The sequence below is a fragment of the Manduca sexta genome, chromosome 20 (assembly GCF_014839805.1).
Source record: "Manduca sexta isolate Smith_Timp_Sample1 chromosome 20, JHU_Msex_v1.0, whole genome shotgun sequence".
Classification (NCBI taxonomy): Eukaryota; Metazoa; Arthropoda; class Insecta; order Lepidoptera; family Sphingidae; genus Manduca; species Manduca sexta.
Window position 1 is genome coordinate 10839319 of NC_051134.1, and position 26996 is coordinate 10866314.

At 34.2% G+C, this 26996-nt stretch overlaps 1 protein-coding gene across 4 annotated transcripts; it reads left to right on the forward strand.

Annotated features, from left to right (window-relative positions):
- The first annotated feature begins 8597 nt into the window (after positions 1-8597).
- On the forward strand, positions 8598-26901 carry LOC115440684 (protein spaetzle). Of its 4 annotated transcripts, none has more exons than XM_037440714.1 (7): positions 8598-8816; positions 20342-20636; positions 21177-21245; positions 23277-23431; positions 23713-23832; positions 24235-24335; positions 25284-26901. In XM_037440714.1, exons 1-7 carry the CDS (start codon positions 8778-8780, stop codon positions 25459-25461), a joined length of 957 nt encoding a protein of 318 aa, XP_037296611.1. In that variant the 5' UTR covers positions 8598-8777; the 3' UTR covers positions 25462-26901. The 4 variants fall into 4 exon arrangements, with proteins under 4 accessions (XP_037296611.1, XP_030020953.1, XP_037296612.1 ...); XM_030165093.2 differs by having other exon boundaries at positions 21177-21206; XM_037440715.1 differs by having other exon boundaries at positions 8598-8733.
- The last annotated feature ends 95 nt before the right edge of the window (positions 26902-26996 follow it).

Here is a 26996-nt window from a genome sequence, read left to right on the forward strand (position 1 = left end):
AATTAACGCGAGTAAAGATAACTGTTTTCCAACAATATTCCCGATAAGTAAAATAGTAATGATTATTATACTTCACCTTATAGTAATATTACTTTAATATATTGCTATGAATAAAATTAGAATTGTTACATAAAAGAATAGATAAACATAAAAGAAACAACATAAAGATGAAATGTAAGATATATTTTACAATTGGCGGTCTTATGTTTCGAGCAACCTTTGCATGCACGGAAATAGATACATAATCATATTGTTGTTATTGCAAATAATTATTATAATTGATTATCTTAACCACCATCTTTACGCTCATTGATTTTAGTTTGCTGAAACATGGTTATGTTTCTCGATCAAAGAGCATAATAATAAAATAAAATAAAATCAACCAAATAATTGCTGACTACGCTATCTTATTCCATTTATCATGTATTAAGTAAATATGTTAATCTGTAACTTAAATTTTTAGCAAGGAATAGTGCAACATACAAATATAGATCAAACACAAGTGGATGTTTGTCACAACAGGTACTGCTTTCTTTAACAATTGTTACTTATAAATCAGTTTCAGTTTGTTTGTTTATATTATGGTTTGTTATATTTATATTATGGTAGAACCTAACCCTTTTCGTATTTGATCTTTTTGGGCTTGTTTGTCTCTCTTTAATTCTTCGATGTCGATACAAAATTTTCGGTACTAGCATATCACTATTGTAAGGGGCGGAGTCGGCGCCATTTTATGCATTAAATGTGCCGCATGTCACGTGACCATATTACCCATCCTCTATACTCTTTAATCATTGAACAAACATTATACAAATTCATAAAGGATATTGATAACGGAATCTACTTACCCACAACTTCTGATTCTCGTGGCCTTTCTCTCAGAATCTTCTGAAAAGGTACTTGTTTTGTGAAATCCAGTTTGCGGTAAATAGTGCTGACAAAACCGTCTGAAGCCAGATGCGGAATTCAAACTCAGAACCTCCAGATTAATTATAACCTATATACAATAGCATTATACTAAAAAACTTAGTTTAATTACTTACTATTAATGAAAATATTTAATTTTCTTTTAAATTCGAGTGTCGATTTCTTTATGGGTATGGTCAGCTTTAAATTAAGGTATTGAGAGTATGACATTACTTGTCAAGTACTTTGTATAAAATTTAGTCTTGATCTACACGTATTTTCATATGGGGCTGACTGTACCATCAATGACTCATCGCATTGAAAGTGTGCGACTATACATTATACGTCCATCATCATACGTGACATATTCAGGTGACATAGTGCCTATAAACGACTAGGAACAAGTTTCGTGACAGATAGGTATCAAGAACTTTCACTAGCCGCCCGACGCGACGGCGGAGCGCATTCGTTAATCGACGTTACTATGCCTACAAACGACTGTTTTTCTGCAAAGAAAGGCCATTATAGACAATAATATTCTTAAGTAGAGTGTAGATTACCTAGAATACTTGGCCAAGTTATTTGCTAGTTTCCCGTATAGTTGCGGCAAGCTGACTTCTGCAAAAATTTTAGGCTTAGAGAAATTGAGGCAAGTCGCACATGTAAAGAATTGTTAATATTTTGTAATAAATTGTATTTATTGCTGGTTTAATAACAGACTTTAGAGATTTTACGATGTTTAAGTTTTTGAATCTTTCAGTAGGTACACCTTTAATTTAATGTATTTATAATTTAATTTAATCCACCACAAATGAAAGAATAGTTAGCTCACACATATAATATACAAAAAAAACAAGAAAGGTGGACCCAACTACTTTATACTAAAACTAATGAAGCAGACAGATATAAAATATAGACTCAATTACAATTACAATTGTGACGATAACAAGCCAGGGTCTTGTCATCAAACTTTTAAAGTATTTAATATTATTAAGTACGATTCCGCTATTAAAACACCAGGACAACACATTGTCATAAACACTGAAATTTGAAACAGGTAAGTTCATTTGTAGATATACGAAAGCTAAACATTTTGTAGCATTTCTTTCTTCTCTTTGATAAACTTCTACTAAACCAATATTTAAAATTAGATATGAACTCTAGTCATAAAGGAAGATGCTTTATTGTTTACCAGGGTGGTAACCTAAAAAAATGGTTTATCTAAGCCATCGTGCGAAGCCCTGGTAATTGCCTAGTCACCTCCTCTTCTCCCCACCTAAAACCGTCACTGCTATTACGACTTCACGATCACTGCCTTATAGAAAACCAACGAGTATAACAACTTGTTGTTTAGGGACTCCACAAATACTCCTTACCCTGATTTCGCCCTTAAAGTTTGCAGGTCTTTCAATTTAACTGGTAATAGAGTACAGAGTGGAATGGATCAACGTTGACTCAACATTGGGTAGCCAACTGCCTCTTTTGTCGACGTATTGTAATAAAAAAATTGTATATTTAGGAATCCCTATCTGAAAATGAACTGTTCGTATGTCCAGTTATGCTCAGGAACGCGTAGAGGTTTAAAGTTGAAATTTATATCAATTACTCGGGTCCACGGTCTCTTACAGCTGTAAAAAAAACAAACTTCTAACTCAACCTGATCAAATGATATGACCGTTTATGTCGTATTCTTTATAATTTCACAAGGGAATCAAAACCTACAAGGTACTTTCTAGAAGCATGAAATTTGGCAAAAAGCTACTTCTACAGTACATAAAAGAAACTGAAAACTGTAAATATTATATATATACTATAACAAAAAAAGTGAATTTTCTGTATTACTATTATTTATGATTGGTGCAGTAACCTTGTCTAGGGATCGAACGGTAAAGTAAAGTTTATCAAATATTAACTTACATATTATATTATACCTATAAGTTTGTAGACAAACCTCGGTGCGCGTGTTCAACTCGCCTTTATTCGCTTTTTTAATATAATTGGCCAACAAACTTACTATAACTTATGTAAGTGCCTATAAAATTTGCAATTCTTGGATCTCATTACATAAATATTACCTCAATAACGACCAAATCACATTTTCCTTGAATAAATTATAGCTGGTGGTAGAATACTTTTATCGGCCAGATAGCAACCGCCGTCCACAAGGTGTACCAAATACTAAAAAGTGTCGCAAAATCAGCTTGTGTATATCCGATTTCAAACAAGCCGGCATAACTGAGTCGACTAGTAAGAGTTAAACATCTATCGTGAGTCATGATTCGATACTCTATTCGAACGCCATCACACTTATCATCAGATGCAATAAAGTCCATTTTGCCGTACCCGTTTTAAAAAATCCGTATAGATTAATTAAACATATCACCTACCGTCCACATAGCGATTTCGTCATGTCCCTATCAGTTAATAGAATTGCGTATAATTATAACTTATTATTATAAATGTGACCACATCCTCTGTAATTTATGGCCATAATTGGAGCTACCGTCATCCACTATCGGTATCTATATAGGGAAAATTCGTGTTGCTAAGTGTCAATTACGCATTTGGCTTTAAGTTTTAATTAAATTAATTAACGTGTTAGTAGGCTTATTTATTAAAACCGTTAATATCGAGAGCTGGATCCCTGTATAGCGTTTTTTTGTTACGCTTCAGTTATCTGATTTTGTTCTTTATGGCAGATTATCATCCAACTGGTTGGCCATTATAATTTGGTTCGGACTATACCTACTTAAAATTAAGTTCACTGTGTCACTTGCCACACCAAGAATATTTACTTCTTAACTACTAATATAATAAAACTTGAATACTAATATAATACGTAATATTTTGATAAAGTTTGGATGTTTGAAAAAAGTAAACTCAGAAGCTGCCGAACGGATCTTGATAAAATTGGGCACATGCATAAACCATATTGGTGCATTTGGTTGAGATCGGTAAAGAGATAAGATCGTATAACGCAAATATACCATGAAAAAATAAACTAAAAACAGTTTTTTTTTCGAGACCTTTCGATTCATCGAAAAAACCATCCAAAATTAGCCAAATGCACCTTATAGATAGTCGTTTTCGTCGCTCTTTCTTGCCGTGCAAGGCCAATCTTTGGAATGAACTCCCTGCATCAGTGTTTTCCGAGTACTATGACTTGTCCTTCTTTAAACTAGCCTTAAAAAGAGTGCTAATCTCTAGGTAGGCAGCGGCTTGCTGAGCTTCTGGCATTGCAAAGTCCATGGGCGACGCATGCTGCTTACAATCAGGCGGGCCCCTTGCTCGTTTGCCTACTAAGGCAATAAAACAAAAAAATACCTGATTCCTGCCGGCTTCCTTTTCGTAATTTATATAAAATCTTTGAACGATTTGCAAATCGAATTTATGCATAATAGTACCTAGTACCAATATTTTATGACGCGTTTCTTTTCGAAAAATTCTGCCCTTTGTCACTGCAATCCACCGGGACTCTCTAAAACCATGACCCTATGACCTATCAAAATTACCCAATATGACGGATTTTCACCTTGTGCAGTAGTTGTACTTGTGTCAATAGTACAATAAATATGGAACTTGATCTTGTCAAAAGTAAATCTCGCCACAAGCTTTTATCTCTGCATAGTAAACACATTGATTCAAGTTATATGTAATTTTTTTCTTTTTAGACCATTTAAATAAGTAAAAGTTTATTTTTTACTAGAAAATAATCCTTGTAACGTATACGCTTTCACCCATATTGTAAGTGGGCAAAAAAATTGAGAAATCAAAAAAAATCTTGCATAGCAACAGAAATATTTAATCTATTTTATAAACCGAAATCATCTTTAAAATCACGTCACAACTGCCAGACAAACAAAAAACAGATATAATTCTCAGAAACCGTTCAAACATTTTACGAAACTTACGAACGCACGCGAAGAACAATGTTTGCATGTTTAAATTTACCTAACTATTATTTGCTTAGAGCCAAAGCTATACGAATTCGAAGTTTTGTTCGTAATCTCGCATCAAATTAAAAATAATCTCAACACCGAAGGGCAGGACGAGTTCACATTTTCTACATAGCTACATAAGAGGATCAAGATTTTCTTCAAGTATATATAAAAAATGCTGGAGTAGTAGTTATGACAATAAAGCAAGTTGAAGATTCAAAGTACTTGTTTTTTTTTATAACTACAAACTGATGCTTAACGATTCACAGCCTTATATATAGTATCACAAGATCATTGCGATAAACCTACTACGTGTATATCTTTCTCAGGAACTTAGCTAAATACTCCATAAACCACTGATTGGATTGAAATCTTTGGCAAAGAGATATGCTTCTCTTATAATAAAACAATAAAAAAGGACTTATGCCCTGTATAGGTAATTTGAAGTTTTGTTCTTTTTAGGTATTTTTAGACTGACGGTACATGAGCGGATGATAAGTAGACCACTCTTCAAATGAAAATCAGTTGGGATATTACGTAAAATTCTCCTGCAACAGAAACCCGCCGATAACCATATATGTATTATATTATATATTTTCCTTTATGATATAATAAGTGAAAAATAGAATGACGAACATACATTAATTCCAATTAATTTATATGTAACATGGGAATGCCATGCGTTTTCCTCTAAAATACTGGACAATGTACGTACTGATTGCGGTAAATTATATAATTTTGTTAGTGATGGGACATACACTAAACTGAAATAACGATGACAAAATATTATTTTTTTAAACTAATGGGGTATTTTTTTAAAAAAGATCCTGGAAACGTAATTACATGCCCTGGTGATATATGATCCCCGTCTACCTTAAAAATCAAAAATAGTTTTCGAAAAACACGACTGCGCTTAGGAAACGAGGAGGATTAAGGATTTATGATGATAAAGATTTTTAGATTTTAATTCAATATGTTGTTAGTGGTAAATGCTGTGTTCACCTATTAGTAGCACACATATCAGATGCTGTACCTTATTGTTTTTATAATATTGATTGATGTAATATGTAGTACTGTTGGTGTACCTTATTACAAATAAATAAATAAATAAAGAGCGACGTTAAGCCTCCGGAAATCTTACTCTTCATAGGAAACACTCCAGCAATCTATTACTTAATGTTTTTTTTATGTAAAATCTACCCCTGTCGAAACAGCACGTCCTTTTCATACTGTATATTATTGCTTTCAAAGTGAGGGCCACATCCCCCAGAGAGGCGTGACAACATGTAAAGGGTCCCTCCAAGCAATTCTTGTGAGCTCGGTCTCCACACCGAATGTACGCCCATGCATAGGGGGAAATTTGTCGTGGCCCTAGGTAAACAGTTACGCGTATATACCAATTCAAATTGTAGCCTACGAGGGCTCGCAAACATTTCTTAGCCTTCTCCAATCGACCCATCTTAAGAGAGCCTCATGGTTGCTAATTCAACTTGAAGCCTACGAGGGCAGCGAACATTACCTGGCGTTCTCCCCTCGTCTCATCCTAAGAGATCCTTTCCTTTTCCCGACACTTCCTTTCCCTAGATATCCCCTCTCAACTATCCTTCAGGCTCCTGCAGTCGATAAGCCGGAGGATTCTAGAATCCCATTCGCAGGTTTGCCCCGGCGTAGACTGCAGGCTCCGATACACAAAAAAAAATGTAAACGGTGGCATTAAAATATCAATTTAGTTATTTCGGGAACAGTACTTTTTCTGGCTGAAAGATGCTATAAGACCTTTTGTTACCCCTGGCAACGTATGTGCAAAATTTCATAATCGACGATTTGAGTAGTGAAGTCATAACAAAGAAAGAAACTTATTTACAAAATATTAGTTAGGATACTTGGGTAGCTCCTGGCTTTCTCTTTGGTCGAAGGCATTTCTATGATAGGTTGTAGGGTGACGTGCCAAATAAACTGGTAGCCCATGCTATAGATAAATTATACTCTACAGCGAATTAAGTTTCTAACTCGCTTTCTACGCCTCCTCGTACGTTTTAGTCTCTGAAAGCGATAACCGTCGCGACGTTCATAACCTTTAGTCCAGCCAACAAATTAAGATAACTAAGTATACGATATATTATTATTATTTATTACTAAGAGTATTTAGTAGGTAGATCTATGGTACGAGAGATTAACTTTGAGTAAAACCATTTTATCTAAGTCTAGCAACAAATAACAATTTACAAACTATGGTTTGAACAATATTATTACGACCTTGCATAAGTATCGCAAGATAAAGGTAATTAAAAAAACTGACATTATATATTCTATTTATAGTAGTGTTTACTTGTAACTGTTTCGGGCATACGTGGCCCTTAAAATATAGGTGATCTGCAGGTTACTTTATTTACTTTTGTATACTAAACGATTTTATTATTGCTTTGAATGACGAGACGTGCTTGTCGTTCGGCTGCTGGTAAGCGATACTACCGTCCATAAACAGTAGAAATACCATCCAACACTTTGAATTACAAAGTACATACATACATACATAACATCACGCATTTATCCCCAAAGGGGTATGCAGAGGCGCAACTAGGGCACCCACTTTTCGCCAAGTATGTTCCGTCCCATGATGTGATAGGGGCGAGCCTATCGCCATATCGGGCACAAATTCCAGACTCCGGGCTGATACTGAGCAGAAAAACCCAAATATCACTTTGCCCGACCCGGGATTCGAACCCAGGACCTCAGAGCGCTATTGTACCGGACATGCAATACAACTACGCCACCGAGGCAGTGAATTACAAAGTACTGTTTGATATTCCAGTGAGCTCGCCATCCTGGGGCATAAGATGTCAAATCTAATAAGATTAACTAGAACTAACTACTGGACATAATAATGTCCAGTAGTTACACTGGCTAAAATGTCCTTCAAACCGGAATACAAGACTACACATTGATGCTTGGCGGCAGAAATAGAGATTGCGGTGATACCTACCTAGATGAACTCACATATGACAGACCTACTGCCAGTAAAAATCCTACTATGTCGTAAAAAATACTTTGCAGTATGGCCGATCATTGCCTTACAAATTAACAAATTAATACTAATTAGCTTATTCAAGAGCTATTTATACGATGACGATCATAATTTTAAAAGCAAACATAACAAATATTGTTAACTTTAAGACCTACCTGTTGCAGGTACATACACAAAAAGGTTTAAGGTTTACATATAGCGAGCGCTAATAAACAATTCAATCAAATTTATTCAATAACACATAATTACGTTTCTTATAATGATCCAATAAGAACTACCACACGCATATCAAGAAACAAGAAATAATGTATACAGAGAATTTCCATGAAATCATAAGTTCGTCGTGGTATAAGCAAAAGTATGTTAAATAAACAGCCATTCGCATTGCACGTTAAAATTTATAACTAGTTTCTCTTAAAGACAAATGCACATACATTAAGTTACCACAGCTGTTCATTTACAAACACACAAGTTATACCTGCCGCTGATTCGTAATTAAATACTATACATTAACACAATAGTATCCAATTACGGCGGTGAACTTTGAACTTGGAAATGGTCAACGTTTACATAAACAATGCAAGAACCAATGTAGGTGGAGCCACCGCGCCCCGCGATATTAACGATAAATTATCAACAGCGGGGGATTTTGTCGCGAAAGTGGAGGTCTGGTTAGTCTGGGCGTATTAACGTCTGACGGACAGGTTGGTCGAGAGTCAGTCAGTAGCCACACACCAGTCGAGTCAGGTGCATGTGTCGCCATCGATAGCCGCGGCACATCACTACACCACGTAAATAATGCCGCACGTCCGATATGCAACTATAAAGTGACCAGTAAGCTAACAACGCGCTTGTACCGGTTAGGTGAATATGTTTTTGGTGTTATAAGTGACTTGTGACATATAGTTATGGCCTGGATCCAGCATTTACTCGTTTGGCTCTTCGTTGTAAGTGTTACTGCTTAATCAAGGACGTAAATAGCTTTAATGTGAATTTTGCAAGTGCATGTTTGTATGAAAATGCTCGCGTGCGGAAGAAGAGAAAGGCGTTCGAGATTGGTCTTAACATTTTTTTTTTATAGCCGTGAACGCGACCGTTTCAGTTTGTGTACATTGTTAAAACTTGTCTTTTTTCTTTTTCTGTTTAATTTAATTACTATGCTTGACAATAAAGTAGGCAATTGATTTATAGTTCTTGCTTCTTTCCGCAATTATGATATTTTAATAACAATTAAATACGACTAAGAATTATACACCGGCACAAAGCAAATTGAGTTTCCAACGATTGTATACAGATCATTTCCTATATTCGTTAATAAATATAGAATGATTTTATGGCAAAGGAAAAAAGTATTTTAAATATTCAAATGATAGAACCTAACAAGCGATTAAGCGGGTTTGAGGAAATACCACTTCATTAACGATGCAATTGATAACGTTGCTGATAAATTCCAAACAGCAAAACATACCTAACTTAATAAACGAAATTCCTATAACGATATTGAAACTGGTTTAACAAAAAATAATTATAAATTAACTACACACGCACACAAGCCTTTGGTCCTCGAAGGGGTTGGCACCGGCACTACTGGTGCTCCTATTTTCCAACGTGTGTATTTCGTTCCATGATGTGATAGGAAGCGAGCCTATCGCTATGTCGGGCACTAATTCAAAACTACGGGCTGATACTGAATAGAATTTACCATAGAAACTAATCATTAAAATGTATGCAGATTGGATTATTTTTAGTAAGATTTCATTTACCTCATTACGTTCACGTTCTACCGATTGATTCGTCATATAAATACAAAAATTTCCAGTAGAGTATTGTGTTGAAACTAGTCACATTTATGTATTAAATTAATAAACAAGTTCGATAAATGAGGTAATCTGAACAATTAAATTTATGATCGTTATTGCTATTAATAATTAACAAAGTGCAACAAACATCGAATCTGTATTAAAATTTCGTAGACAAAGCCTTCAAATAGTTGATCATGTATGTATTTACTATGCTGGCTTAATAAAAGCAAGGGCTTATAGTCCATGACAGTAAACTCATAACACGAACATGTTACGTTATATTCGTAAAATTAGGAATGATACCTTGTATGCCAATTACTATTGTCTTAAACACGACGTGGTGCTTCAAGTGCTTGTTACGCACTGTTAAAATAACATGTAACATAGAAACTAAAGCCTTACATTTCACATAACTTCCAAAAATTCTCAGGTATGCTTGCATGATCAATATGTTTAAAGAAATTAACCGAGTGATAATTTTCTAACTCAAAGAAGTATGAGGTGCATACTCTGGGAACAATACAGGGAATTCTGTTTACAATTCGTGGCTGACCGTTAGTGTATCGCTCGTAAGCAGCTAAGCGTACCCTCGGAACAAACGTTTTGGTCATACGTCACAGATTTTAGGAAACCAGGTGACCTGGGCATCTAAATTTTAGCTAGAATGGCTCAATCTCCATTTCCCTATATACGTCCAAACATTTCAATAATTAAACCATTTTCTTGAAACTCCAAAACACTTCGGAATTCCAATAATTCATATCATAATGATTACATGCGAAGATATTTCTAAATGTAACAAATTCTCGCATATTTGCCTAAAGATCTGCCTAAAGATCCGGCTTATAATCATGCAATAAAATGAGCTGCCAACCGGTGTTAATAAAACTTCATTATGAATTCGTGTGCATCATCGAAATCTGCCCATTTATAATGTTATCCGTTTAGTTTTTGTCATTGTAATTCTATCTGTATATTATGCTTGCTAGCTTATTAAGTAGTTGTTTAAATGCAGTTAAATAGTACATTCCATAAAACATACCTAATTGGACAAAATTAAAAAAAACAAGATGTACGTTCCGTATTAAAGTGAATGTTAAATTGTTCAGATTTGTCAATTACACCATTATAGAGATAACTAAAAACAACTTAAGTATTTGTTTACATTTTCTTTTTAGTTGTCTGAGTATGATAGGAACATTGAGAGATAGGAACTATACTTGTTAATGAATAATTTAATAGGTACAAACGTCTTAGCAACAAATTTTCATTGATAAATTATCTATTTATCATCTATTTTAGCCTAAAACTATTTATATCTACGCATCTCCAGAAGTCCAAAAAACTTCTTTGATCTATCAAAATAAGACTAGTTTTCGGATCTCTATATTTCATTTTTCTCCCAACGTTTCAGACTTAAGGCTCTTTTCTATTTGTTCTCAATAGTGAATTTTAATTATTTGCGAATTCTAGTCTTAATATTCATAACACATCACACCAATTGGAATCAAATTCTTGATCAAACTTTCTCTAGCATAAGGCATGTCTCTGATATATTTCTGGTGTTTCAAATCATTAATGGCTTCGTTAGAAATTGTTTTATTCTGGTTATTTAACATCTAATTCCGTATGGACTCAATATTTAAATCGCTTCCACAATAAATAATCAATGCAGGCGCCTACGTCATAAGATAACGACCTTGTCCTGATTAATGTTGTAATCGTCAATCTCTTACGTAATGATGATTCATCATACATATATAGTAAATGGATCAATACATCCGAAGTAGAAGGAAAACGCCATATCAGTTTTAAGAGAGACCATTTAGAAGCAGTTATTATTCTATTAGTTTTTACAGATACTAAATAATATGTAGCGAAAATAAATAAAATCAAAGGCTCTAGACCTCTTTCCTCAGTTTGAACTTGGTAAGGAGCTGACCGTAAATGAGGCCTTCTTTTTATAATAGCTTGATTAAAAATAACGCCTTCAAACATGGCATGCTACGTAATGAAAACTGGTTAAAGGTGAATAAATAATGAGGTTTAATGCTTACAAACGAAAGTAAAGCTGACAGAAAAACAAAATTTATACAGTTTCATTTTACTGTAATCGTTTTTTTCGTTTGAGGAGGGTTGCTGGTTGCAGGATATATTTTATATCCGCGCCGATAGCGACTACCGTACACCACGCCCACGTAAGGGTGTTGCGTTCCGGGATTAACTTGAATATAGCCGGTTCGACTGCCGAGGGGTATTCGTCTTTCGTCAGTTTACATTCTATTAAACCAGACTTCACTTACCATCATGTACAGTGTGGTCACTATTACGTGCACATAAAAAAATTACTACATATTCTTTCCTTGGATACACGGTATACATCCCTAAAATACTTTTCTCTCCATAAAATTGGTTTTACCAGACAATTCTACGTAGATATTCCTAACGGTTCTAAGCGTACTTATTATTTAGTACCGGTGGTTCACCAAATACTATATCAGTCAAGGCAGTCTTATTTAGAGGTGTTAACACCTAGTTCACAACGTCGAGGACTATGTTTATTCTTAGAACAATAATATTAGCCCCGAATAGAAACCGTACTTTCCAAAATATAACACTTGTCAAACCGGCTCCAAAATTTTCAGGTGTTATAAGCCATTTTGCGTGTTAGACTGTTATTGTTGTATGTACTCTTTTGTTTACCATTTATTTGGGAGCTTTAGTTTTATATTTGGTCGCCTTATTACATTCGTCGATTATCATTAATCAGACATCGCGAAACAAGCACTTAAAAATACGATGATATTTGGAGTTAAAAGGAGTCATTGTCAGACCTTTTGTTAAAAGTTAACAACCGATTCTGGACGAATCATTAACGTTATGTGGGTTTTACACACACATACAACATCACGCATTTATAACAGAAGTATGCAGAGGCGCAACCAGGACTACCACTTTTCGCCAAGTGTGGTCCGTCCCATGATGTAATAGGAGGCGAGCCTATCGCCATATCGAGCATAAATTCCAGACGTCGGGCTGATACTGAGCAGAAAATCCCAAATATCACTTTGCCCGACCTGGAATTCGAGCCCAGGACCTCAGAGCGCTGTCTTTCCACGCATGCAGTACAACTACGCCACCGAGGCATATAGCTTTTAAATTCTCGGATATTGCGAAACAGGTTCTCATTAGAATTCACCTCGTTATTTCATATTTGTCTGCCTGTTTCAGCCATTTGTTGACGAGTGATCGCGAAATTTACAGCTATTCCGTTGGTTATAGCGTTGACATTGATTTTATATTAGGATCTAAAATCTATAGTTAAGAACTCTGACATTAATAATTATGAAGTTCTTGTTTTTGGCAATAAATATAAATGTCTGGCTAATCAGTTCAAAGCAGAAAATAGATCAGATATCAAGTTCCTATGTTTACAGTCTACTATGTTTACACTATATTTCTTGAGAGCAATGAATTAGATATTTCACACTACATTTTGTGTATCGTGTAACTCACTTGCTCATTCACCATTTAAATGTCCCAAGGCCATCGCTCCAATACCCAAAAATTATGCAAAAACATTATACTGCTTATTCTGGACAAATATTTGTACCAACGCTACTAACACATACTTTGTAAGCACGTAACACTCTTGAAGAAAAGCAGCGTAACACAAAAGAGTTCATTTTATTTTTATAAGTAATAATATTGAAACCTTTTTGATTAGGCCTTTACGCAAGTACCGTTGGCATACTGTTTGTAAAAGCGTCTTTATGTTTACTGTCACTTTCTTTATCGCATATATTATGTTGCGAGTAATTAAATCATGCATCGCAAATATGTATGGATAGGGTTGTCATTAATCAAATGTTTTATTAGATATTTAATAATTAATAATATTATAATAATATCAGCCCTGTTTTATATACTGTCCCACTGCTAGGCACGGACCTCCTCTGCTACTAAGAAGGATTAAGCGTCCACCACGCTGGCCTAGTGCGAATTGGTAGACTTCACCCACCATCGAAGTTCCTACATAGAATTTTTCTTCCTCACGACGTTTTTCTTCATCGTTAAAGCAAACGATAATTCACAAAAAATACACACATAATTTTAGAAACGTCAGAAATGTGTGCTCTTGTGTTTTGAAGTTGCGGACATTCGTCTCCGCAGTCCGTGCCACACCCACAACGCCATCGCCGCCCGCTTAGACATTTAATGCATATACTGTTATTTGTTGTACACAATATGCTATACATAAAGCAAATTCCTTTTGTGTTGTAAAATTTAACGATTAACTTAAAGCATTTCAGTTCTCGGAACTGATATTAAGCCGCTCATATTAATTATTAAATGACATCATTTATTAACGTAGACCATAAAAAGATAAATTAACATATAAACCTCGATACTTTGTTAACTATAGATATTAACCAACGATTATCAACAAACAAGTATTCTTCAACTTAAAGACATTCTTAATGAAAAAAAATTATACAAGGTCATTTTGATATTGAGTTAAATGAAACCACAATTTTACATTCACAGTTCGAGTGATTTTTTGTAGTGTTATCTTCTTGGAAATAACACTTTACAATATGTTACTCAAACTATAAATGTAAAATAAAAAAGTGTAAATTTCGAACACAATAAATATTAATAAAAAGTAGTTTTAATTTAACACTGTCTAGTGCAACTTATACGATAGACGACTCTAAAATAATTCCTTGCAGAATTAAGATTACATTTTCAATCGAAAATATACTCCCGCAAACACAATATTTACACATGCTCAAAAAATAAACTACAACATGATCAAAAAATCAATAAGTTATTCCTGGATTATGCTGGACACAATGTTAGCAGAAGTAAAGACGAATGCTTTCATTTATTAACGCAAATGAACCTGTATATTTATTTTTATGTTCTAACACCCCTAATAATATCACGTTTAGATACCGCAGAAACGCGTTTATATTTTTCTTGAAATGTGGAATTATTACAAACTATGTATTATTTTTCTTCAATTTAGCCGTAAATAGCAATATCAAGTCAATAAGGACATTTACATAGATTCCTAAGCCTTAGTGCTAATTTGATTTTTAATGTCAAATTTGCGAGTCGCGATTTCTTGGAATAATACAGCCTATCCTTACGCATAGCAATCTAACAAAGCAATTAAGACATGACACGACCGATGGTGATCGTTTTTCAGACTACCAAATCAAGTACCTGCTAAATAAAGGTTTATTATTTTAAATAGTCTCTAAATATGCTTAATCCTAACACCCAGAGCGTCATAAATAGGGTATTCCCAAGCGTCGAACTAATTTCAGGCGCGTCTATCTAATGATATTTAAATTACATGTGTAAGCTAGGGTTGCCACCTTTTATTATTTAACATGTATTATTTTATAAAATTTTTACTACAATTGTAGATGCACAACCACAAGATAAACGAAAAAGAGGTTAATTTGAGATGTTCCGACATGTCTAATGCAGGCTCAGTTGAAATATGAATTTGGTTAAACCGTAAATTTGGTTAAACAGTTCAAAAACAGATCAGTAGAAGCATAACACTTTTCGGTCTTCTGCCTCGTATCTGTTGAAAAATGACAATTCCCCCCGGACAGAGTAAAGCCTTTAATTTTTTTTCGCTTGTAATCAACTAAGCACCAGTTATTCCCTAAACGTTTATCGGGACCTCCCTAAGACTAAAATAAGAAGATAAAGGTAAATTAGTCAATATTTCAACCAACAACGTAGCTACAGGCATATTGACACCCTAAATGTCTAAACAAATCAGTCGTGACAAATAGTTTCCATCATTAAGTTTTCTATAATTTTTGCCATCCATTCTCGCCAGGTGAAAGTACGTAAGCGCGAATATGGACACGAGTGACAACCCTAACTGATATAACCTTGCTTACCCACTTATTTGCTTGTTTCACGCAGTACGTAGTCTTAAGCGGCTCATTTAATGGTTTCTTAATTACATCTTATTTTTTGCTTTTATATTTCTATAACGTAATATTTTTGTCGTTTTTTATTAAACATTGTTGCTAATTGTTTCGGATGGGTTTTGTTATCAGCTGAATATTGTAGAACATTTTAAAACTATTGTGATTTCACAATAGTTGTAACACGTTCTACGGTGCTAACATGACTTCAATAGAACGGCGCATATTATATCTATAAACGATGACTTTCGCTACTTATTATTATTATCAGGCCTGTATTATATACTTACCCACTGCTGAGCACGGGCCTCCTCTACTACTGAGAGAGATTAGGCCTTATTAGTCCACCACGCTGGCCTACTACGGATTGGTAGACTTCACATACCTTCGAAATTCCTATAGAGAACTTCTCAAATATGCAGGTTTCCTCACGTTGCTTTCCTCGCAACTTATTAATTTTAGAATTTTCCTAGTTGCCTTCTTGTATGAAGGAGCGGTGAGGAAAGAGGAAAGTGTCAAGTTGCAAGACACCCGACTACCAACATGGTGCAATACTCACCAACATCGCTCCCTCCCACGAATTAGTCAATATAGCTACATTCAAGAAAACACTGCTGAAGTGAAATACACCAAATTCAAATCTGATATTGTGAAAGTAGGAAAAGTGCTGATGATCTTCAAAATCCTGAATAGATCTTCGTAAATTATAGCTGAAACAAACTAAAAAACACATCAAATTGGTCCATTTGTTTGGGAGCCGTATATATACATTTAGGAGACACAGCAATGGCGAAAGGTACATGTGACTCGATTCGTGCCTTCTTCCCCTTCAAAATTTGTTTTGTTTTTTTATTGCTTTGAATAACGAGACGAGGCTGCCGTTTGTTTGATGGTAAGCGATACGACCGCCCATAAACAGTAGAAACACCATCCAACACCTCGAATTTTGGTATTCAACGATTTACAAAATTCAATTATTGTTTGATATTCCACTGCGCTCGCCGTCCTGGGACATGAGATGTTAAGTTACACTGGCTACAATGTCCTTCAAACCGGAACATAACAGTGACTACGCACTGACGCTTCTCGGCAGAAATAGACATTATATAAAATCTAACTGTTATTAAAACAATTTGTGGACCCTATTCTTGCATATTAGTACCTATATGTTGCATCGGATTCTCTTTCGGAAAATTTCACTCTTCGCCACTGATACACACACATAGATGCACACCTTCAGCTTATAACACCCTCCGTTCTTCGATCGTGAATAAAAAAGATTAAATCTAGCGGCAATTAAGAATTATCTACTATTCTTATTAGTCAAATTATTTGAACTACACTGCACCTACCATCACATTCAGAGTAGTCAATAAAATAAATAATATTTATAACCGTTTCTCTACTCGTGAATCCTATAAGCGTCATATACGATAAATGTTTGACACGAAACGTGAATAATACTTAACAATTTATTTAGTTACGTAAATCAATACCTATTAAACTCAAACCAATGTGTACCTATCTCAAAACAATCCAATTCTCATACATATATGGCAAATAAAATATGTTGCAATTACTGTATTGAACCACCCATTCTCGTAACAATAGGTTAAATCCCGGGAAATTGGAAAGAATTTTACGTTTTATTGTGTTCCCAATACTTCTATGAGCAGGAAAACTTCATCACAAAGGCAAATTATTACAGTAATCAAAAACAAAATCCGGTTCCACGAACATTTGCCAGGACAAAAGCATTTTCCTGGAATGCCTCATGCTTTAAAAGTTTTAAAATATAATTATTTAAAATAATAATAATATTTCACATGATACCCTAATAAGTTGACTTAAAAAGTTAAGCTTACAAAAACATAACATTCTCCTGCGGCTCATCTTTGCTTTGTAAATTGAACTTTCTAAATACCTTATCACGATACCATTTCAACCAATCTGTATCAAAGTAAACAGACAGGTCAACATCACCAAGAACGCATAAACTTCACAATGATAATCTACATTCCTCCATAATGTAACTAAACTGTTGTATAATTTAATCATAAATCTAAGGCAATAGCAAATTACGTGATATGTTTCTTTATTTGCATAAAGCGAATTTATTGTACTGTGCCGACAATGCAGCCGTAAACGAGAGGCCATAATATCACCCAACCGAGATTAAAACTGAATGTTTGGATATAAGTTGAAGGGATTTTGTTTTATTAGTGTTTTTTTGCTCGCGGTTTTGCTCATATGAAAGTGTTTTTCCTGAATAATAGGCCCGTCATATTTTTCCTGTGATCAAAATGTAGCCTATGTCCTTCCCAAGTCCCATACCCAATTTAATCTAAATTCGTTCGATAGCTTTAAAGTTTATCGTACACTATAGCATATTCTCCAAGTACATGATTATAGTTATCCTGTCCTTCAAAATATTATATTAACTTGAAATAAGACACAACGCTTTATTAACACAATTTTATATCACTTGAATATGTACCTGTATTCCACGAAACAGTGTCTGCAGGGCACATTTAAAAGAATTAACTAGTAATTTATCCACGTATATTTCCAATAAACGGTAATCTAAAGGTTTGTTTCTTCGAAGTTTCCATAACATTGTTTGCGTCAACTTCTGAATAATTAAGAGAGTTATTGACCTACCCATTACAAGAGTTTATCATAAAAATGTCATTAAGATGTATAATATGTAGAATATTTACGCACGCAGCATATAAAAATGGCTACAGCAAATTTTAATGAAAGGAAAACGAATAATGTTAAAGCCTGTACCTAATGCAAAAGGTCGTAATATGAAGAAGTCTTTTAATAAAAAGTTATATTTTTTCTACACGCCCAGCACAGTGACCTTACTGCACCTGATGGTAAGCGGAGTGGGTCTAATATAATGTCGACTGACGAGAGATGATTACCCCTCAACAGTTGATACAATTATGACCTATTGGAACTGGATATACACAGGCTGATCCCGGAACGCGACACGCTTACTTGGGCCATTATGGCGAGTTTTAACACCTTGCGTACGGTGGTCGCTATCCGGGCGCATATAAAATATGTCTTAACACCGGAAAAAAAGTCGTCGACGTAGAGTTTTTTAAAAGAAATAAGGATTAATTTTGATTGTGGGTTGTGACTTCTCGTCTCGGGTCGCTAAAATTTATATTCGTCACGGAAACTTTATCGCTAACCATAATTTAAATAACTATTGGTTAAACGTTTCAGTATTTTTTTCTTCTCATAAAGCTATCAGCACGTACATAATTTAGTCTAACTAATACAAAAAATAAACAAGTTATAAAATACTTTTGTTTGGTTAAAAATACGATAGTTCCTCAAATAAATTTTTAATAGTTTAGATCTAAAATCTATTAGATAAGACTTAATGATCTCATTAAAATTTGTTGATAACACAATATACATTAAATTAAATTATAATTATCATTAAATGTTATGACAATAATTTTATATTATTTACCATACAGTTTTTGTTTTTGTTCATTAGTAACCATCGCCACACCTTTTATCCTCTACACACCCCATGGTCTCTTCCTTCCAAAAGTTCAATAATAAATAGTCAAGTTAAAATATAGCATCTATACCTAAAACCTTTCTCTATTGGATTATGCATACTAGGACTTACTCAAGTCTCTAGTTGTTTATCTCATTAAGTATTAAACCTACATTAAGAATAATGTTAAAGTCCTATAAAAATAATTGATATTTTTACTATGAAACTAACAAATAAAGTTTTCATTCTATTAAATTGTATTATTATTTTTCCTTTTATCTAGCTACGTGCTAATCACGCTACAGATGATAAAGTATAATTAATGGTAGCCATTAAAACAACCTCATAATTCTGATTCATATATAACAGATAAGACTAATAGATTTGTAGAACGTTCGTCCAATGACAAAAATCGCTTTATAAAATATTATTCAAATACAAAGACGTCGGACGTCGACCTACGAGGTGGACAGATGACCTCATAAAAGTCGCAGGAGATCACTGGATGCGGGTCGCTTCCAATAGTTCGATCTGGAAGTCTTTGGATGAGACCCAATGTTTAATAGCAGACATCCTACGGCTGATGATGATGATTTTCAAATGCCTTATATGTGTCACATTTTTTTACAATGGATAGTTTAATGAGAAATAAATGCATATCCAAAGAAGAGTCCGTTACAATATATAAATAATGTTAACATCAGTAATTAAACCTCAATTCCATATATCATTACTAGCGACCCGCCCCGGCTTCGTACGGGTGCAATGCTGATACTAAATACACTACAGAAAAACTGTGAACGTTGTATATAAAAACATAGCGGCCCGCTCTGGCTTCGCACGGGTATAACATAACAAAATAACAGTATTTCTTCACTATTTAATGGATGTTATTATACATATAAACCTTCCTCTTGAATCACTCTATCTATTAAAAAAAAACCGCATGAAAATCCGTTGCGTAGTTTTAAAGATTAAAGCATACAAAGGGACATAGGGACAGAGAAAGCCACTTTGTTTTATACTATGTAGTGATGATAGAGACAATAATGAACGCACCAATATTTTTACATGGAAGACAAACCAACCTTCGTACATCCGACCTTGGATTACACAAACATACCAGTAATTTACACAACTTTATAACGCATTAATATATTTAACCGACGTTTCGTTAATTCCAGATGTCAACATCAGCATACAAATGCAAAGACTGCTTCAGTTTCGCATCACAATATCCGTCGTACGATAGTCAAGTATACGAACAACCTGACAGACGGATAGCAGGACGGTCAGCACAATACGAACATTTAAGAACAAACGAGAGGTCTCTCCCGGTCTACAGCGAGACCCAGAGGATACAAGCAGAAGAGAGAAGAAGACACAGTTCGAGACTAGAAGAACCGAGACAACGTGCCGAGAATGGTTCATATAAGATATTGAATAACCCTCCGAAACCCTGTATTACTAATAGGAGAAGTAAGTGACAAATTCACACTGAAATTCATCATGATGCTGGCAAAATATTGGCGTATTGGTCAAAACATTTGCGGCTATTGGGCAAAGCAATATCGACTTTGTATTTTTCTAAACAGAGCTGACGTTACATCATTCAAATAAAGCAAATATTCGCTCAAATACGCCAAGTATAGTGCCAGCATAAGAATCTATGCAGACGGTGTACTTATACGCTTTGTTAAATCGCTTCGGAAGCATTTAAAGGGCACAGTAAATATGATTCAACCAAAAACTCATTTTACAAAGAAAATTTGTGCGCCTGAAAAACGCGCAGAGATAATATTGAATCGCGGTTTGCATGGATCTTGAAACATTTATAATAACTAATAATTTATGATGCTTGGTCGCAATCTTAACGGTTCCTTCTTTCTTCTTTTGCTTCATTCTATTTCCTAATATATAAAATCTAAAAACATTTAGAGCGCACTCAAAACCATTCTAGGAACGCACGCGTTGCATCTAATGTATATATGGCCTAAAATCTTTTTTTTCTTTCAATAGCACGCGAAATTGACTACCCTGAAACTATTGGTGAGTACAATGCCGTCAATAAGTGTCGACCCACGAGAGGTGAGGTCACCAGCAAATCATTTTAGACCTTAAACAATTAATTGTGAATCAAAAAGCCGCAAGTTCAATCCTCGCATGGGAACAAATTTTTGCATGATGCGTGAATATATGTTTTGGATTTGTGTTTTGTGTGCTTAACCTGTTATCTATAGGGCCTATAAACAAAATTCCTTTATCAGAAAATATATACTTTATCTCAGAAGAGATAATTTCATAATTATTAATGAGCATTACAATCAGAACAATTAAACGCGAATATAATTATTTATAATTTGGCAAGGTTACCGCGTAACATATTTTGCTATTTTTAATTCGCTTCTTTGAATTAAAGTTATTTATGGTGATAAAATTTAATTATAATGAAACAAGATGAAACAAAAGCTAATAAACATTGGTTAGTAAAGCTAACTCATTATTTAAAAAACTAACATACTTCCATATTGCAACGCTTGTACCGAATTGGCATAACCTCTGCAAATGCTACTAAACCTTTATAATCTTACAAATACTTATAAGGTTTATACTTAAAGTAAGCTTGTTTTTCTAAATAACATTTCTTCACTTTTACTTCGTAAAAAACGCTTTTGCGTGCGAAGCCGCAAACAATTATAATCAGTACAATATTATAAATTATATATCAAAGTATGAAACTATTAGCGCATAAAATTATTGAGCAATTCGCCTGGTATTACCATGATTTCGTTTTTATCAACATTATCCCACGTGTTTCCCAAAGAGCAATGACCAGTTTGTGCAATAATTAATTGCACAACGTTAAGGATAAAGGCGATAAACGTTTATAAAAACGCCATTACGAAAACGAAAGTGATTTATATCGATAGCAAACCTGTGTCACTCATTTTCCGCCTTATTTACACTGACTCATGCTAGTCTACTGATCTCAAAACTATCACAAATTTTGTTCACATTCACAATGGACATAAAGCCATTTAAAAAAGAACTCACAGCAGCAGTCATCGAACATTTGTTTTTTTTAATTACATACATAATTTATACTGCCAGTGTGAAAGTCTTCAATTACATTAATTTAATGTTGATGAAAACCTAGTTTTGTTTTTAAAGTTGTAATAATTTATATACCAAAATAAAATGTTATTCCATAATTCATAAACCAGTACTAAAGAATACCAAGGTCGGCCGATAACATTATACATTAATGCCGACTGCATCGTCTACCTTAATGTCCTGTGTTTAAACTCTGACGTCACTTTGACTTCCTGCTTTTACGAATACATGCGCAGACTCGATTGCGTAGTTTAAAAGATTTTATATAAACAGAGTTTAGTAAACGACAGTGCGGCTCCGTAACTATTTTTGTTTATAGAATGAAAACAAGATCGACTTGGGTAATATCATTATCTCAAAAATCAATGTAAACTGCCAAATTTCCCGTTGCTAAGTTTGACTTATAAATAACCGCTCATAGTAAATGCTTTCAATAAAGAAACTATCAAAGTCTTTATCAATAAAAACAAACTTTTCAAACCTAAAGACTATTGAAGTGAAACAACCTAAGTCAAAGGTAAACAGGATTTTAAGACGAATATTTTAACATTCTGAATATTCATCGACCACAGTCCAACTGCAGTTGATTCAAATTTCACCTGGATCGCTTCAATTAGCAGTACTTTCCCATTCGTGTTAAATTTCAATTGACGTAATCAGGCCAGAGAGAGGCGCTGGTAATTTGCAATGATGTGCATAATTACCGGTCCAGTGTTTATTGATGAAAGCAAATACAATTATTAAAAGTTGACCATCTTTATAAACCAGTTACAGAGTACTTTTACTTAGTTGATGTATTTGGCATTCGAAATAGATATTTGGCAGTGTAGGTGTTGCAAGTTCATTAAAGGAAATAATACCTACTTAATGTACAAATAAATAAAATGTCTTAACGATTTCGGCGTTTAGATATCTACTACTAAGAAACATCCAAACACTCTAAACATCATCACAAACTTTTACATTTATATTAGTAAGATAAGAATATTATTTGTTAATTTACAGGTCAAATTGATTCGTCGAATGATAGGGTAGTGTTCCCCGGTCCGACTTCAGAAAGATCGTACGTACCCGAAGTTCCAGAGGAATGCAAGAAAATCGGCATATGCGACAGTATACCGAATTACCCAGAAGAACACGTAGCTAATATTATATCTCGAGTAAGTTTCAATTTATTAAAAACTACTTGTCTTTAGAAAGTGATATAATTGATGTTCAAATGATGTCTTATTAAGGTAGATATGATTAAAATTCAAGTAAGCTTTCATTTGAATCGAACAATATTTTAATTATTTTAAACTTCTTTGTATCTTATCGAATTCTTATCTTTAGCGATCATTGTTAAGTTCGAATCAGAACATCAATAGTTTAATTAATAATCCTAAACGTTTCAAAATACGATAATTTGAATAAATCCAAAACATTTCTGTTTTAATTTCAGCTTGGAGACAAAGGAAAAGTATTACAAATAGACGAACTGGACGTATCAGACACTCCAGATATCGCCCAGAGGTTGGGTCCGCAGGAGGACAACATGGAACTATGTAGCTTTAGAGAAAAGGTAAATACACAAAACTGTTTTTTGTTTCATTTTTCCACATACATCTAGCAAGATTATTAACCAGATAACTAACTCTTCTCTTTCATACTTTATATTTATAACTTCCTGTTTACAATACCTATATGGAAGAGTTAATACTTAATAATGTCAACTTCGAATCGAATTTAGATCGATGAACACTTAGAATTCGACATTCGGAACTTCTTTTGAATCCTTAAGGTAAAATTTTTCTGTCCAGTGTGGTTGAGGACATATTAATATTCCCTCTAGTATTGAACGGTATGGTCAGTAAATGGTATTACCATCAGGTGACCCAAATGCTTATTTTCTCTCTTTTATATCAATAACTTTATTTGACGTTCAATTATTTATCAACGTTTGAACTTATCCTCTTTGTTGCAGATTTTTTACCCCAAGGCAGCGCCAGACAAAGATGGAAATTGGTTCTTCGTTGTGAATTCAAAAGAAAACCCAGTACAGGGTTATAAAGTTGAAATTTGCGAGTAAGTTTATTGTGTTAATTCTATTGATAATAGAGCCCTTAGGTAGAGACGTACAAATCGCTCGCGTGACGGCAATATCACTACGTAGTATAATTATCTATTCAATGATATCACCAAGAATATTAACATGCAAAAGTTTCAAAGTACTCAGTAACATTAACACGTGCTCGTTCTCCGGGATATCAAAAACTCTTAAACACTTGCATTAATTTCGGTTAGATTTTACGACCAGCTAGTTGCTTTATATTAATCTCCTCTAGCCTTGTGTATTCCAATCTTTGAGACAATAAACCATATCGAACGTCATATCATATGTTTAAGTAATTAAAGAATTATAAAGCATTAATGACCTTCAAACTGAAACATAACTATTGTTGTACACTGCTGCGTGGCGAGAGACGTACTCCTAAATATAGTTCGAGCCCCCAAAATATCATTATTATTTCTTACCATCATGTCTTTACAACGTTAATGACGAATGTCGGAAATCCCTCCCGTCATTTGACGTCATTAATTTGTATCTAATTGGAGATCATTGTCTGTCGTACACGAGTTTTTATTCCATTGTGAGTAGGTAATATTACTTGTCCTTCAACGGAGAGGGCTCTGTACCGTAGGACGTTAGCCCACGGCGCCAGAATGAAGATAAAATGTGACAAAACTGATTTATTTATAAACTTCACAGAGATTTAGTACATGATCTTTAGGTATTTCTGCCATCAAGCAGGAGCTTGCATGCGTGGTTGTGTTCCGATTTGAAGAAATTATATTATGCACTTTAATTACTGAGCATTAAGAGACTTATTATCTTACACCAGGGCGGCTTAAGCAGTACAGTATCCAGCAATGATTTGTAATTTTAAATGCTGTTGTTAGTATGTGTCGACGGTAGTCGCTCACCATCAGGGGACCACCATTAAACTAGTAAAACTAGATTTTTTTTTCCAGCCGTCAGCAATTACCATGCGCGGAGTTCGCGAGCTTCCAACAGGGATATGAGGCGAGGTGCATCCAGAAATACGTTCGCCGGACCATGTTGGCGTTGGATCCCAAGGGTCAGATGACCGACATGCCCCTTAAAGTGCCCAGCTGTTGCTCATGCGTGGCCAAATTGACAATCATATGAACTGTGTTTACGTTTGGACAATGTTTTTACGGACGAATTTATGACTGATGTGGCAATGAGTATTTATAGATAGATGTTTTATAAGCATATATTATTGCGGTTACTGAAGTAGTCAAGTACCTACTTAATCATCTTTGTAATTAGAATATTACTGTGCTTCCCTGATTTGGTACTACCGCAGTGATAATTGAATGTGTTTTTTTTTTAAATCGAACGCTGTCACATAGTTTATAGAGACTTCTTGTTAAGTTCAGTAACTTATTGTAGGTAACAAGTAATTTCCATTTTATTATAATCACAATTATTTAGTTGTGCCAAATACCTGACATAAGTAATACATTACATTTGAACTAACATTAAAAACTGTATTTATTGCCGCCATAGTTTGAAGGCCAGAAATAAGTACATATTACAATTCGCAATTAATTTAAACTATTCGACCTTGTCGCACGAACAAAATCACGTATGCTAATCTTATAGTTTAAATTAAAGTCCTAGTCTGTTGTTAAGGAAACCGATATTTACCAGATACAGATAATTAATTAAATATGTTTCACGTACTTTTTATTCGTCTGGATCTTGGCTGTTTGTTTCAATGGCCTTAGCTACACAGTGGAACCTACCAGCAATCAAGAGGGTAGCTAACGTAGGGCACATGTAGTGCATAATAGGGCCCCCCTTTGTTAGCTTAATCTGTTGGACCTCTTTTATTGCTAAATTACCAAAAGTGTGAAATTAAAGACCTTGACTGCCTAGATTTTAGTGTCAGTCAAGGCCACATATTATCGTGTTACACACACTTGCTTTTTGCACCCGGGCTCTTGGTTACCTAGCTACATCACACCTAGTAATTGGCAAACATCAACTATTATAATATAACATATATATATATATAACACCTTTACCGGTGAAATCAAGCATAAAAACACTTTTACTGTTAAATATAACGTGAATTAAGTGAGGCTTATCTCATAATTAAGTGTGTACCGTACAAACACACTACTTCGGTTTAAATTTTTGACTCAAAATTTCGACACTAGTGAAAGTATTTTTACCAGCAGATTAAAATATCATCAGCTGTCAAAATTCACTAACCAATCTGATGGGTCAACAAGCATTATTCATGTGCAAAGAATTTAATATTATACTTAATTTTATTGTAAGCAGCCCTTCCGCAATATTATAAATAATATAAAAAATAAGATGGATTAATAACGTAATTTTTTTAAGTAGATTTAAAATTAAGAGGCTATCAAATAGCGACACCAAAATTTAATTATTTTATGATCGGATTTAAAGGATCCACTTTGTTGCTCAATATTAAAATGGAAACATGTATTTTATTTATAGCTACATTTAAAACTAACGTTCCAACTCAGTCAGAACATGCTTGCCTGTAAATAAATGTATTTGATTACAATAAATATTTTATTACTTGTTTATTTGTCTTTTAATATTTTTTTATCATAGTAACAATAAATCAACAGATCAACATACGATATTTATTTTAATAGACAGAGCTAAGTTGAGCTCTG

Coding starts and splice junctions, on each gene's coding strand:
- LOC115440684 (XM_037440714.1), top strand. CDS start 8,778: ATGGCCTGGATCCAGCATTTACTCGTTTGGCTCTTCGTT. Junction 8,817..20,341: donor TACTCGTTTGGCTCTTCGTT/GTAAGTGTTACT, acceptor CGTTAATTCCAG/ATGTCAACATCAGCATACAA. Junction 21,246..23,276: donor TAAGTGTCGACCCACGAGAG/GTGAGGTCACCA, acceptor GTTAATTTACAG/GTCAAATTGATTCGTCGAAT.